Here is a 16,000-nt window from a genome sequence, read left to right on the forward strand (position 1 = left end):
CCAAACAAAGTCACAGTTGCTACTGTACCCAAAACAGACAGAGGAATCGATACTTAAGTGGAGTGTTTCTTTTGGCTTTGCTGTGGAAGATACTGCTATATATAAGAACATGTTACCCTGTTCCATTTTAATGTGTACTAGAAAATGCATTTACACCACAGACAAGTTGCAACCTGTTGCTCCATTAAAAGTCACTTTAATTAAATAATTTAAGGGTGTAAGGAATTGCTTATTTTTAGTTTAACAATTTCAAAGAGTAGAAAAAAGGAGGCCAGCCATTTCCAATGCATTCACGAAAGACATAATTAAATGAAATGTTAGGTCTTGTTATTCTGCATGGAAAGTACCATACTCAAACAAGATCACCAGGTTACATAATGGATCCACCCTCACAAAGATGGAGCCAAAGATATTCTTATCTTCCAGCAGCAGAGAGGTTTCCCCAACGTCACGTGATCGGAACTTAACGTCACCCACAGTAGGTTTGCGCACTTTCTGTACAGTGGATTGTAAATACAGTTACGGAGCGCTTGGAGGTTAGAAAACACTTTAATAGACATAGAAAGTACTGTCAAGAAGATGCCTGTTGGACTCTAAAACCAACCAACTCAGATCAAGAGGGCAGGTAAATTATTTGCAGCTTCTTTCACAACACAGCACACTGACACAAATGGAATCGCAGGCACTTCTTCACAAGCCTGATACTAACAAGTAGGCCATCATTCAGCAATTTCCTTTTTGGATTAATAAAGCAATATCTTATATAAACTCAGCTGGAATGATCCATGTGCCATTTGTGAAATGTTCATAAAGCCATTCAAAGCAGCCATTTCACTGTTCTACAAAGCTGAACTTGAGACTCAGCAAAAAAGTATTCCCTTTTCTCAGAACTGAATTGAAAACATCACACTGTGCATGTTCCCATGTTCCTAAACTAATGTTTCCTTTTGCAATATCACAGATTATTGTTCACCTGTGACCTCTGGTCACCCTGCAGGATGCTCTCTGGTCCAGCATTAGTTCTGCTCTTCCTCCTGAGTCCATCTAGTGTGCAGTTGGCCCCACACTCCTGCCAGTGTTCTGCTCTCCAGCCTGAAGGACTACGGGTTACCTGCAACTCCCTGAACATTCTAGAAGTGCCCCAGCTTCCACCAGACACCACCGAGCTGCACCTGCAGAACAACCAGCTGACCACTGTGCCGCCCGGGAGCTTTGATGCTCTGCAGGGGCTGAGGCAGCTCAACCTTTCAGGAAACCCATTTCACTGCGGCTGTGATATCTGGTACCTGACAACCTGGCTGCAGGACCATGGGTCTGTTTGCGGGCACAGCCCCACCTGCGCCACGCCTGCTGCCCTGGCTCACAAGCCCATCGCCGGACTGAGCCAAGCCGACTTCTCCACCTGCAGCAGGAAGAGGCCCACAAGCAGCTCACTCGACATCATGATGATCCTCATGCTCTGCTTTCTCATTGCCGTACAGCTGTGGTGCCTCAAGGCTGTAAGGAGCTCCACGTTTATCTTAGACGTTGTTCAGAGACACACGGGGATAGAGGCAGACTCTCTGAGGTCCCTCAAGCCCAAACACAGGAAGAGGCAGTCTATACTCGACAGGACGGACGACAGCGAAATTGAACAGCCTTTGCTAAACATGGAACTCTTACCTCAAATACTGGACGTCTTGCAAAAGAAACACAATATGAAGTTTAAAGCCACTTGAGAGGTGGGAGGTAATGCAGTAGCAGATGATTAAACCAGCAAGAGCAAGTTCCATGCTAGTTTTTGACAGTGTTATCGATGATAGTCATATTAAAATGATCAGTCACCTGACAATCTGAATTTCATTCTGTCAAAGTGGAACTCTCATCAGGTATAGGTGAGGATTACTGACTGTATTCTTGTAATGCAGCAAGCATTGCAAAACCTTTTAGTAAGTCTCTTCACTGTCCATAATTGGAGAAGTGGTTGTCACACTAGGTGTGTTCCAGAACAATCATTTTCAATTAAAAACTTCAATGACACCTTTCGTTAACTTGCTGAATGTGCATTCCTGAGGTCACAATGCTACACTACCACTTCTTCATTGCAGATTGCTGAAAAGATCCTGTATCTAGTAATATCCGTGATCCAAGTCCTCAAACTTTAACACCAAAAGGAAATCTAACTTAACTAGCTTAACTTTTAACACAACCACTGATATAATGGAAGTTCTTGGCCTCACAAGTTGTAACTGTCCAGTATGTGTAATGATGACATGGAAATATGATGGGAAAAACATTTGTATTTTGAAGTATGGTATTAACAACATTCTGATTTAGCACATCTACTGGTGATGTGAAAGCTGAAATTGATGTCTACATTTTCAAGAAAGAACTTGAACTCTGACAAAAGGATTAAAGACATTAAAATACAGATACATATTATTCGGAAAGAAGGCAGTCATTGAATAAACAGGAAAGATACAAAAGCAAAGAAAGAAAAGCAATGAAAGGTAACTAGTACTGTGCTTTCATTTTTATAAGATCTTCACTCCCCTGAACGACGTGGTTCTCAATTCGCTTGTGGAACTGGTCCAATGAAGCCAGCACACGGTCATACAGGGCCTACGGAGACAAAAGGGTTCAAATTGTCTTCATCACTGCCTTCTGATAGGAACTCAGTTGTTGTCGGGAAACCCTGAATACGGCTTGTCCTGAATTCCTGAGAGTATATATTTATTACAACAAACCATATTTTTTTCCACAAATGTCTCTGCCCAAACAGCTCCAAAAGGTTATACAAATCCAAAGGTAGTAATGGGCAAAACTTAGATGCCTTACATGTATGACATTCTAGAAGAGGTGGAGACCTTACCTGTGCCTTTTCAGTCTCCTGGCTGCAGACATCTCTAAGGGCCTGCATCTTAGCCTTGATCTGCTGAGTTTCCCTGTTGATCTCCTGGATCTGCTCCACAATCTCCTCTCTCTTTTGATGGACTTGGTCACATTGACTGGCAGACAACACACAAAGATCATCACAACTAGTAACACCGAGCCCGACCCCTGCGCTCAGCAGCAACTGGACGCCTCGCTCCTTGCATGGTCAAGACTGGAGGTACTCGTTCTGCTAGACATCGGCGTTTCACCTACATCGCTCCCCAGTGGTGGAACGAACTCCCTGTCCTGCTAAGGACAGCTCCATCACCCCATTCCTTCAGACTCTACCTGGACTGACCCAGCACACAACTGCTGCCCCCAATCAGTGCTGTTGTAAATTGTTGTGTGCCTTTTGAATTGTTTCTTGTCGCCACCTTTACTCTGACACTCATTGCGCTGTTTGAAGGTGTTGAAGTTGTATCGTATTAGTTGCCCTATACGCTGTAGTTGTAAAAATCAGATAGTACTGCGTCCTCAAACAGACCTTGCTCTCAGCTGAGAACTACTGTCTCATTGTGGAACTGTACACATCCTGTCCCCGTACTGTCGCTATACTTACTGTATGCACTTTTGTACATCGCTTTGGATAAAAGCGTCTGCTAAATAAATAAATGCAAATGTAAATGCAACAAATTCAGCAGAACAAAAGTTGAAATGCATAATATAAAATCTCCAGCAAAATTAATTATAACAAATATTATTTTGGACCAGGGTAGCAGATTGTGAGTGATGCTGAGATTACGTGATGAAATGTGTTTTCAAACTGTACACCACTGAACAAACAGACAGAAACGAGAGAGACAGAGGACTAACAGTGAAGAGTCTCTTACCCCATCAAATTCTGCACATGCTGGTCCCTCATCTCTCTCTTCTTCTGCCTACGGATCTGCTGCTTGGACATTTTATCCATCTTCATCCCCAGAGCTCTCTTCAGCTGGGCCTCCTCTGTGCTCAGGTTCTTCAGCTCCTTCTGCATCTTCTCATTGAGTGCCACCAGGCTCTGGTTCTGTCCGCATGCACAAAGATGATATCCTGTTTTATTCCACAGCACCTCTTAACGTGTTGCTGGGTCAATTTTTCTCTGAAGGGCCTCTAAATTGGAAACTTGCATGCTTGTAAAAGTTAAACTATCCATAGGTACTGATGAATCCCAATGCTAAGCACTTCCCAGAGGGAGCTGAGAGAGCTCCTACCTCTTCCTGCTGGATGTTCATCTTATCCATGACCCCCTGGAGGTCCTGCAGGAGCTTGTACATGAGCTGGATCTCAGCCTCAGTCTGGTTCACCCCTTGCATTTTAATCTGCAGCTCCACCAGGCACTCATCAGCCCGCTCCTATAAACACAACCCTTTAATCACAAAGTCTGCAGGAACGAACACGAACACGAAAACACACATACACGAGAAGCCAATACCTGACACAAGTGTGGGCCATCAAGGTCCGATTCACACCTCTGGACACAGCACTCACTCACCAAGGCATCTGATTACATTATTGTCATTTAGCAGATGCTCTTGTCCAGAGAATCTGGACACAGTGCATCTAATAAAGTGGTATGAAAGGTTGCACAAAGAAGACACCACTAACCACAACGCTTAAGAAATAATGTGCCACTTACCCAATGAAAACCAAAGCCAGCAACTGCCTGACAAGATTTCTAAGAAGCTACATGTGCATCTTACACTTAGCATTGTAAGAAACACTTGTTTGTATCTCCTTACAGATGAGCCAATAACCATTTTTCCTTGTTTTATTCCCTGAATCTTCAAAAGCTATAAGGGGGTAGGGAGGAAATGTGAAGTTTTCAGTTAATCAATTGGTGGAATTCCTACTTTCGAATGTTTGATGTTCTTCACTTTCTCCTTCATTTTCTCCATCTCATTTCTGAGCTCCTCTGGTGACTCCACGATCTGAGATTTCAGTTTAGTGATTTCCTCTTTTAGAGTGGCCACATCCATCTTCCTCTGAGCCTGTCAGTGAGAAAAGAGGGTGATGCTGAGCTCACACAGGAAATCTAGATTTTTAAGACCTACCACCACAAAAGCAGGGGAACAGAAGCTGAACTATACAGACAGGATGTTTTTTTTAAATACACTGTTGTGTTTGTCAGACAGGAAAAGTTCTATGATAACAAGTGTCACTGGATTTGTACAATTGTGGCCAGGGACTTCTGAATACAATAATTTGCATTAAATTCTCCTCATGTGGCTGTTTCACTGTAAAGTCTTTATCCCAAAAAGCATTATGATAACACTTTATTCCCTTACACTGATCAAACCATAAAGCATTCTTAAAATCACAGAGATTGCGAAAATACATATATACACGTATAATGAACAAAACATTACCAGTTTCTGGGACCTTTCTGCAATTTCACTTTTCCATTCTGCAATCTGTTCATTTATTGCATTCTGAAATGAGAAACACAGCCGTGTAAGAGAGGAGGGAAAATGAGAGGCACTTCCGTCAGCTGCATGTTCTGCGACAGGGGCAACTGGCTTTGCTACTGACCACTTCCTGCAACTGGTGCAGGTTTGCATTTGTGAGCTCAGAGATGGCTGCAGCCAGCTCCTTGGTCTCAGCCTGCTGTTCTGGTGGGATAATCCTGAGGGAAGCAGAGGATAAGATGTTATAGCAAGATTCACATGGCTTTACGAAAAATTATTGAAACAGTAGTCTGTGTTGGACATACCTCAGCTTCTCTATCTTCTTCTCTGCCTCCTTTATTCCCTTGCTGTAAGCCTGAAATTTATCCATGTCTGCTCTCTGAAACAGGGAAATGCACAAGTTGCTTTGCTTCAGAGTATTCATACACTAATAATGAGCATTCTTCTCCAATCCCAAACATTTTCCACATTAGATAAGGCAAGCGATTGCCATTATTTTTTGCTTAAGATTCCTTTTAATATATCAGATATGTGTTTTGTGTAAGCAGCAGATGAGTGTACTTACAAATGACTGTTGGTACTCAGAGGTCATCTCAAGCCTCAGCTTTCTGAAGTGAAGAAAATTCATGATGCCGCTCAAAATACTGATGGTGCGCTTGGCTTCTGTAAAGTTATAAATTGTTACATATAAATAATGTTAGACAAAGTTGTGTACGGAAGTGTATGTTTTCTGATTCAGTGTTCAGCAAACACATAGCACTAATTGATTACAACTGAAATAAAGAATGCAATTTCAAAGCTTTACCTTGACTTATTTAGTATTAACGCACAATTCTGCCACGGGAATAGTTCATGTATTCAACATCAGTCAGGAATATGCATATTACATTGATAAACATACACATTCCTTTTCTTTCTCAGCATATTACTTACTTGGATTAAGAAGATCATTGAGCTGAAAGTCATATACATGGCAAATGGGCAAAAACTGACACCTATAAGGAAAGAAAGAGATAAAATGCAGATTTAGAATTAATGTGGACTCATGTCAGGGAAATGGAATGTGCATCATTATCCTGCTGGCAAACACAAAAAATGGTGCGATATGATATTGAAGATACACTATATGGACAAAAGTATTTGGCCACACCTGTTTTTCAGGGTTTGGGCTAGGCCCCTTATCTCCAGTGAAGGGCAATGTTAATGCTTCAGCATACCAAGACATTTTGGACAATGCTTGGTATGCTGTTTCCAACTTTGTGGCAAAGGTTTGGGGAAGGCCCTTTTCTATTCCAACATGACTGTGCCCCAATGCACAAAGCAAGGACTATAAAGACATGGTTTGATGAGTTCGATGTGGAAGAACTTGACTGGCCTGCACAGAGCCCTGACCTCAACCCCATTGAGCACCTTTGGGATGAACTGGAACGGAGATTGCGAGCCAGGCCTTCTCGTCCAACATCAGTGCCTGACCTCATAAATGCTCTACAGAATGAACGGGCACAAATTCCCACAGAAACACTCCAAAATCTTGTGGAAAGCCTTCCAAGAAGAGTGGAAGCTGTTATAGCTGCAAAAGGGGGACCAACTCCATATTAAAGTATATGTATTTGAATACAATGTCATTACAGTCCCTGTTGGTGTAATGGTCAGACATCCGAATACTTTTGTCCATATAGTGTATTTTAAGTGAAAAATTTTGGATTTCCAGTCACAAGAACATTTCACAGACTTCCCTGTACACAGAACAGACCATTCACACTGACAACAAAAACATAGCTAGAACACTTACATGCGCAAGTACACACTCATGATAGGGATGACCCACTCCTGCAACACGGGGATGTTCTCAACAAATGGCACCTGAGTAAGGACAAAAAATCATTTTAATTAAACATCAGATCAAAGCAAATTTGGGTCTATAGGTCAATTCAAATTTCAGGATATTCTCAGGGGCCACTAAAAACCAAGTGAGTGGCTTCTACACTAATATATCTCTATGTAGCTTTCCTGAACTTGTTTTAGGAAGGGGAGAGGGGCTAAAGCCTAAAGCATTTTTGTAGCCAAAATGTTTCAACCACTTAAACATTTGGGAAACTCACAGCATGCTAGTTATGGTTCACAGGTAGTAGTATCAAGTAGTATCTATGTAAGTAGTACCTATCTAAGCACTGTCTAACTTGCTACCAGGAAGTTTTACAACAGAGTGTCTCTGTTGACTTAAGTAACACTTACCACGTAATTACATTCAGGCCTGATGTGATACAGGAGCTGCAAAATTCTCATGTAGAGTCTCTGAATCGAATCTGGCTGCAATAGGGACATATACATTGTATGAAATAAATATGTCTGTATCTCCCAATCAGCAATTACCTTATTGATTACGACTAATTTGTTAGCTAATGATCGCTTGTTTTCGTAAGTGCAGTACTGTAAAACTGACCCAATTCAGAGTACAGTGAAACATCTAAAGTGTCTGGTTACTAGTCCATATGTAGTGAACGCTTTACATAAATGGACTTGTACTTGTGCAACTGCATACGTGTACAGTATACCTTGTAATACAGTGCTGTATTGAAAGCTTTTAATATTACAAATATGTATTTACTTTGCTACACACAATTTACTACACAGATACGAGCCACCAAAATGTACGCTGCGCCCAAAACGTCTGTGACACATCGCTAGCAAGTTGCTCGAGCTCCCTAGTATAGGTAAACCTTTTTTATTGTTCACTTACCTTTGGGTTTGGAGTTATATCATTTTTATTAAAATGCTTTGCTTCTTGCCCAGTTAAAACCTCACTCCGGTAAAACTGTACGAGGACGTCCACCTTATAGATGGGAAAGGTGTTTTCCGCCATTACCCTGTGGACATACCAAAATTAAACATAAAATGTGGCTAGATAACCAATATTATTATTCTGATACCATATCACTACCTAGCTACATACCTCCTGTTTGATAGCCAATCAGCTGGTTACTTTGATGGATGCATTAGCTACCTGCTACAAAGCTGAAACTGTATAGCCAGTGTTAACTAACTTCTAACCAAGTAGTTAGCTAGTAAGCTACCCAACGGTCAGTGCATTAGCTATGTAATCCCAGGTCCTTAACGTGCAAGTCATCATCATCATTATCAATCTATTCCATTACTTGTTGTTGATGGCTGTCAACCTAATATCCATTGCCAAATCTACCAACGTCAACAAACAGGCGTGTCACGGTTATTTAGCTAGCCAGTTATTAATTCATTTTCGAGCAGGTTTCTGACAATTGTGTTATCGTATACATAGCTAGCCACATTTGAAAGAATGTCAGATGTGTGTCTGTGGGTAGTATCTAACCAGCTACCCAGATACTACAATATTTATAATAATTCTACTATACTGGACAAAGAAGCTATTTATGCTAACATCAGTTACCTACAGGGAGATTGACTACTACTAGCTAAATATCAGTACTACCCTAACAGCAAATTCACTGTGCCTTTTCATGCAAATATTTAACTGAAAGCACGTTTATTTCGCTAGCTTTGTAGCAATAACATAATAAAAATAAAACATAATATAAAAATAACTAACGTAAACAAACTACCTGCTCTTTGTCTTTCGTCGTATTTTTGATTTTCGCGCTTCGTCAAGTACTTCCGCTCATTTTTCGTTAGATGGAAGTTAGCCAGTCAAACAGGATGTTGTGTAAAGATCGCCACCCTCTGTGTGGAGTAAGTAATGCAATCAACCTGAAAAAAAAATTGTTGTTACACAGTAGCTGACTGTAAAACTAAAGTTACCGCGGATAAATTATTATTATTATTATTATTATTATTATTATTATTATTATTCGCTTGTTTTATTTTTTATTTATTTATTTTATGGTGACTATCTGTCTTGATGCGTTAGTATCGCTGTGTCATTTCTCAGCCATGTAAGCTACAGTTAGTTATTCATTACACACAGCTTGCTGTAGTTTATTTAAAGACTGTTGCTGCTTGACATATGCATTATTTTGAGTAATATTATACGCTGCAGTTTACTTAAAGGTTATTGCCACTGGACCTTTGCATTACTTTGAGCAATATCACACATTGCCAAGTTAGCTGTGTGTTCTTAACGTTGGTTAACTGTCTTTATGTAACAGGACACGTAGCTGTAACATCCTCTAGCTGAGGACTTCACAAGCGTAAACAGCTGTGAATTAGGACCTCTCTCTTTCTGCGGTATAAGACACCTATGTGAAAATGCTGTATTTTTCCCATGTTAAAACGATCAGGCATGGCGCAGGGATACCCAAAAACACCGTCGCTTCGCGTCCCTTCCGCGTTGGCAATTCCGCCGGTGCAGGAATATCCACGTCAGTTTCATCTTCATAAAGTGTAATCGACTTCTGGCTAACTAGCTAGTTAGGTAGCTAACAGCACATGCAATACATCTCCTTTGCTGTTTAGCTACCTATACCTAGAGCAACAATCTCTACAGATATGTCATTACTCGATTCCGATGACAGCTACGATTTCGTCTTTAAAATAGTTTTAGTGGGAGATGTCGGAGTGGGCAAAACTTGTGTGGTTCAGCGTTTCAAGACAGGTATATTTATCGAGAGACAAGGAAATACAATTGGGGTGGATTTTACGATGAAGACAATAGATATTCAAGGGAAAAGAGTCAAGGTAGGTAGCTGGCAATAAACTAGACTTATTTCTATTGTCTTTAATAATAGTATGTTCTATAACGTGCTCCCATTACCCAAAACGTTCTCACTGTAGACTACAAATATAATGATGGCACTAAGTGACACTTGTCTTTGTTTTCATAAATAACATCAGTATTGAGACAGGATTATGCAGTGGGTTAAAGAGGTCAGCGTAGCTAATTAGCCCAGTCAGCCAACAAGTTTTCATCTTCTGTTTTTCACTTTTTGATTTTTAACAAATATTTTTACAACATTTAACACGTTTAACATGTTTATTAGTTTAATAGACAGGTTCCATTTATCATTCCCGTTAATGGATTGGTGACTATAAGGACACGGGGCTGTTGGCAGGAATCTGACCCTAATACCTTTAGTGCATGACGAATCTGAAAAACAGTACCTGCCAGCGCTGCAGGAGAAATTATGCAACTGAGTAATCAAGTCAAGACGGTTAAGATAGTGATTCCAGTAATGTGTTCAAAAATAAGTCTGAAGTCCTTGTGCAGCCAGAAATGATCGTTTTCAGTTCTCAAGTTACTGTCACTACCAAAAAGAGATCGATGAACTCAATGTTTTTTAATCGTATTTTTATTTACTCATATGAGTTATGTTTATCATACAAATTATATAAAGCTTCACATTTGGAGACCACAATTTCTTTGATAAACCGTTGAAAGTGCCAGTGCTATATTTTTAATTAGCTGTATTGTTTCATTAGATGCATTTAATAATAGTCTACAGGTTTTATGTAAGGTAAAGGTATGAAAATTAGTTAGGCTACTCATTAATATTCCTTTTGGAGGCAGTTAGTGAGTGGTTGGTTCAACATCTGGATCTGTCCTCTGGCACAGGTATGGGCTAGTTTGTGTTAACAGGAGGACAGTTCACGTCTCTTAATGCTGAAGGCATCATTCTAACTGCAAGCTCTTTCAACAAGTTCCTCGAAAAGGAAGTGATGACAAAGCAAAGGTTACAATACTTTTGCATACCCAACCCCCAAAGTTAAGGAGAAATCATGCTAGACAACTTCCTCCTCGAGCTTGTTTTCGTAATCTGGCAGAACATCAGACCATATTTTTTATACCAGTATTTTATGAGCATGAGATATTGAAAACTGCACATTTTGTTGCACTTCACATTCTAGTGTTCCAGACTGGAGAGATAGAAGTCACTGCACAGGAATTTTGAGCAGAATTGGTGGAAAATTTGTAATAAAAAACAGGACACATGATTGTCCTTCCTGATCTAGTGACAGACTTTACAGCCTTTTTACCCATAGGCCTATAGGCTGCCCAAAGGACCTGACTGATATGTTACAATTTGCACCTTATGTGAGCAGTTTGAGGCTCTGTGGGAGAGTGTTTCCTGATCTCTAGGCTGTATTTGTGCCATGGATATGCAGCTGTGTTGAATCCCCATTGAATTTTAGTGCTGAGTCAGCAGTTGTCAGCACTCTGGCACTGAATACTGTGCACTGCTTGTGGTGGAGGCCTAGGGATGACCCAGTGGCTCTGTGTTGCCTTGAATGTGTTTAGTGGGCGCAGGCCTAACCCCTGACCCCTGGGTCCATATGTGTGCCTCTGAGGAGATCTGTCGGAAATGGGGCTTGTCAGGTAACTGGTAGGCTCTTGTCAACCCTCAGCTGCAGATCTGGGACACAGCTGGACAGGAGCGTTTCCGTACCATTACGCAGAGTTACTACCGCAGCACCAATGGTGCCATCATCACCTATGACATCACCAAAAAGGCCTCCTTCATGTCTGTGCCCAAGTGGATGGAGGATGTGAAGAAGTACGGAGGCTCCAACATTGTCCCTCTTTTAGTTGGTGAGTGCCTTTATGTTGGTCATGTGTAGTGGATTTCTGTGTGTTACTTAGAGAGAATTGGGCATTTTTCTTCCTGGTTAGGAAATTGAGAAGGCACTTAAAGTACAGATTTTGCCTTGATGGATGTGTGAAATAAATGCCTCATTCAAAATGGGGTTTCTCTTACAAATTATCTGTTGTCCCTGCCATCTGTAGTTGCAATGAAACTTGATGAAATGCCTTTTTTGTACTATCAATCCCTACTCCCTACTGTGTATTACCTATGCCGAGTTTAGTTCCTTTAAAAACAGTTCCTTTACAGGCTTCTTGGCTTCATTCTCCATAATTGAACCTATTGTCTATCTATTCTATTGTCTGTGTCCATTTCTAACTCTGGCTCACCTGTGTCAAGGCAATAAATCTGACTTGGCCGAGATGCGTGAAGTTCCCTTTGAGGATGCCCAAACAATGGCACACCAGCTGGAATTCATCCATGCCATAGAAACATCGGCAAAGGATTCCAGCAATGTGGACGAGGCCTTCAACAAAATGGCTGCAGAACTCATCCTTAGGCACGGTGGGCCAATGTTCAATGAGAATGTGACAGACAGTTTCAAACTCAACAGCAAGGATGTGGCTGCCGAGGGCTGGGGATGTGGATGTTGATGGATGTCCATAGTGATGTTATGGAGATGCGGATGTTTATGTCACCCCCCTCGAGTAAACACCTGTAGCTGAACTGGCAGGACAAGTTAACCTGTGCAATACATCAACTTTACATGGATTTAATTCTGTTATACTATTTTTCCAGGGACCAGTTTCAGGAATAGTTTGCAGTTTAGCAGCAGCTGCCTCTCAGTTTAAGCAAAATAGACGTGAGGGAGATGCCACATAATGGCCAGTACAAACATGTCATGATCAACACACAGTTTTGGAGACCAGTTGCACGGGGGCAGATGAACTGTAGCAATGGTGATACATTTAGATAAAACTGTGTAAACATAAACAATCTCAAATAATGATTCTCAACCACAGACAGGACAGAAAAGACTGTTTGCCACACTATGATTCCCCCAACCAGCCAGAGAGTGCCACATTTATAGAACTGTCCATATTGGGTTTTCATTTTAAGAAAACCACTTAAAAGAGAAAAACAAACAATCCAAAGCAGGTCTATCTGAAGTCTCATTTGTAAACTGAAGGGAAGCTTAATACATGTGGTGGTGGAGTATTTTTATATTTGATCAATGAAGAATATCAGGAAGTGTTTTTACAATACTGTATGGGTAGGTGCAGTAATTGTGTACGTTTGTGGTCCTGTGAAAGAGCTTGTAGCAGAAATAGTAATCTCTATTTCTTAAGCTGAATCTGAAGTTGCCATTTTCAAAACAATGTTTTCAAAAAGGAATGAGAACAAAATGTATGCAACTGAATTAATAGGCATGTCATGGGCATATAGGTAACACATGTTGATTAGGTTTTCCTGAGAAGTTTTGCATTTTGTCTCAATAGCAGTATCTTTATCAGTCTGTGCCATTGATATCTCTTTCTTGATGACAATCTGAACAGTTTTACTTATACACAGTCCTTACTTTCATGATACTTATCACAAAGAGCAGCAGACTTTCCATCATCCTGGCTAAAGTCCTAATCAGGCTGTTTCGGTCTGTCCAGCCAATAATCCCGGTGGATTGATGGATTAATAATTTTCAGATAATGTGTGGTGAGCACTATGGTGTAAAATGTCTGCCATGCGTCACCCAGGTGGGTGCTGTACATTGGTGGGGGTTGAGGTGTTGTCCCCACACACATATACACACTCTCACTGTAAAATGTCTTGAAATTCATGAAAAGCACCATATTAATGCAATCCATTCTTATTGTAAGCATCATTCTGTTTTAGGCTGGCAGTGAGGAGGTTTTTGAATACATGTCGATATCCCTAACATGCAGTGTATGTGGATCAGTTTTAGTGATACACTGTCCATCTCATAAAAGGAAGTGACGTGAGATCTGTAGGATTAATGATAACTGAATTCATCTCTGAGACGTGTCTCTCTGACAGTTAAATTTCAAGATTGTCACATAGAGGGAGGCCCTCTCATAGTGTAGGAGGGCAGCCCACAGCTTCAGTAGAGTGCAGGAGGGCAGCCCATCGCCTCTCTAGAGTGCAAGAGGGCAGCCCACACCGTCTGTAGGAGCATACTGTTCAAGCCCAGTGTCATTGGCCTATTTTTTACCTAGAGGCAGTTTCTTCCACAAATCTGTACCCTGCAACCTGACATCTCACTTTTGCTTCTGTGGTCCAGAGATGGTGTCATTTTCTTACTGCTTTCTGGTTGGCAGGCTGAAAATTGTTACTCTGGTATGAGGATAGCTGCATTTCTCAATAGGAGAGGATGAGATACTCCTATCAGGGGTAGATATAAGCAGATGTCACTTTTAATTGCTGTCATTACGGAAACATGGTTTTGATCGCTTGCAGATACAAAAGTATTGTTTTAGTTATGATTAGTATAACTATTACATGCAATGGTTCTGAAGTTGTCTATTAATCATTGTCAAGTCTGGATGCCAGGTGACAGGTCACTTCATAGGTACAGGAGGCTCACACTTTTCTCCTCAGTAATTTGTCTGAAATATCTTACCTGAGGCACTATAAAGTGGTATAGGGTCAGATACACAAGTGGTATTTGTCTCCATCTAGAACTGACCTTTGAGTGTACATCACAGCAGGGTAGAGAGTAAAATCACACGGGATAACATCTTAGACATAAACTGAAGATACAAAGAGAAGATCTTCAACACCTTATCTACAGAAAAACTAAAACTGGGTGTTTTTTTTTTTTTTTTTTACAAAAACAATTACAACAGTATGCTCTACATTCTGGAATGAAGGAGTGGAGTGCTGCAGTGAACTTTTTTATTTTTTATTTTCCCCACAAATGTGTTGCCTTCATGGAGTTTGTTTTGAAATTAAAACATTAAAGTTCTGTCATATCAAATTTGCATATGAAGGCAGATATCAGGAATTATTATATATTATTGTAAATTTGTCTGTTTCTATTTACTCATAGTTTCTATTTTGTATGGTACTTGATAATTAAAATACAAATCAATAAGCAAGATGTTGTGATTTTGATACTGTATGCATTTAAAGGTTGGCTGAGATTACAATGATTTAATTTACTTGAAATTTTATTTAATATAATGATAGAGATGAAGTATATATTCATGTTGTTTAATGAAGAGTGCCTTTCACAGTTCTTTTCTCATCATTAGGAATGGGGCTGCTAATGGTTTGCCTGAGTGTTTTGAAAAGGTCACAATACCAGTAAGATGCATGTATGTGTCATTGATGAGTTCATTTTTTCCCAGTCAATTTTATTAATCCATTTTTATCTTGTATATGTTCTGGATAAATTCTCTAAATTATTTTGTGTTTATATGAATAAATGAATTTCTGAAGAAAACAATTTTCCTGTTACCATTTTGTCACTCTGGATGATGGATTTTGAGAGGAGTGTGATGTGAGAAAAAAAGATTATGGTCAATTACATGTCTTCCAGACTAAGTTATAATAAACATTTTCAGACAGGTTCTCTGTTGCGTTTGCTGTGTACATTGCTGAGGATACTAGCGTATTAAACACTGTGCCCAGAGGAGGGAGCTGTTGAGAAGGATTTTATGACCAAATGCACTATATAGCCCGATCATGAACATCTAGGAAAACAAATCACAATATTTCTCTCTCTCTCTCTCTCTCTTTCTCCCCCCCCCCACCAAACACACACTTCTCTCTTTGCAATGGGCATGTCAACCTGAATGCTATTGTTCATCATTTGGCTAAAGCATTGTCCACCGACTTCATTTATGAATTCTATCTATTTATGCCATAACAGGGTAACAAACTTGAGATGAACTAAATAAATGAAGTATAACATGGGCAGATAGTTTGAAATTTCAGATTCCCGCTCCCCCATTTAACCATGTTGTTATCAAAGGGCTGGTAAACATCAAATTATGGAATTTGAGAGGAGTGTGATGTGAGAAAAGAACAGTCCAGTCTGAGGCAGTACTTTTTTAATAACAGCACATTTGAATTTAAAAAATACCTCTTAGTATAATTCTCAAATGTTAATAAAAATAAATAAATAATACATGTCATTTCTTAATGTTATAATTTCTTATTGTTTTATCTGTC

The 16,000-nt window shown here is 40.1% G+C and overlaps 3 protein-coding genes across 4 annotated transcripts; 2 read left to right on the plus strand and 1 right to left on the minus strand.

The window, feature by feature from the left end:
- Nucleotides 1–514: 514 nt before the first annotated feature.
- On the plus strand, nt 515–2,188 carry gp9 (glycoprotein IX (platelet)). Its single transcript, XM_036531213.1, has 2 exons — nt 515–625; nt 962–2,188. Exon 2 carries the CDS (start codon nt 999–1,001, stop codon nt 1,716–1,718), a length of 720 nt encoding a protein of 239 aa, XP_036387106.1. The 5' UTR covers nt 515–625; nt 962–998; the 3' UTR covers nt 1,719–2,188.
- Nucleotides 2,189–2,355: 167 nt separating this feature from the next.
- Nucleotides 2,356–8,962, minus strand: nuf2 (UF2 component of NDC80 kinetochore complex). Of its 2 annotated transcripts, XM_036531212.1 has the most exons (14): nt 8,897–8,962; nt 8,041–8,167; nt 7,536–7,610; nt 7,093–7,163; nt 6,234–6,295; nt 5,866–5,963; nt 5,606–5,679; nt 5,425–5,518; nt 5,262–5,324; nt 4,746–4,883; nt 4,107–4,247; nt 3,744–3,919; nt 2,852–2,987; nt 2,356–2,601 (listed from the first exon to the last, which is right to left on the minus strand). In XM_036531212.1, the coding sequence occupies exons 2-14, from the start codon at nt 8,161–8,163 to the stop codon at nt 2,494–2,496; spliced, it is 1,359 nt and encodes a 452-aa protein (XP_036387105.1). In that variant the 5' UTR covers nt 8,164–8,167; nt 8,897–8,962; the 3' UTR covers nt 2,356–2,493. The 2 variants fall into 2 exon arrangements, with proteins under 2 accessions (XP_036387105.1, XP_036387103.1); XM_036531210.1 differs by having other exon boundaries at nt 2,534–2,987.
- A 685-nt stretch (nt 8,963–9,647) lies between these two features.
- rab43 (RAB43, member RAS oncogene family) lies at nt 9,648–14,734 on the plus strand. Its single transcript, XM_036531214.1, has 3 exons — nt 9,648–9,968; nt 11,634–11,817; nt 12,209–14,734. The coding sequence occupies exons 1-3, from the start codon at nt 9,780–9,782 to the stop codon at nt 12,460–12,462; spliced, it is 627 nt and encodes a 208-aa protein (XP_036387107.1). The 5' UTR covers nt 9,648–9,779; the 3' UTR covers nt 12,463–14,734.
- The last annotated feature ends 1,266 nt before the right edge of the window (nt 14,735–16,000 follow it).

The sequence above is a fragment of the Megalops cyprinoides genome, chromosome 6, assembly GCF_013368585.1.
Source record: "Megalops cyprinoides isolate fMegCyp1 chromosome 6, fMegCyp1.pri, whole genome shotgun sequence".
Taxonomy (NCBI): Eukaryota; Metazoa; Chordata; class Actinopteri; order Elopiformes; family Megalopidae; genus Megalops; species Megalops cyprinoides.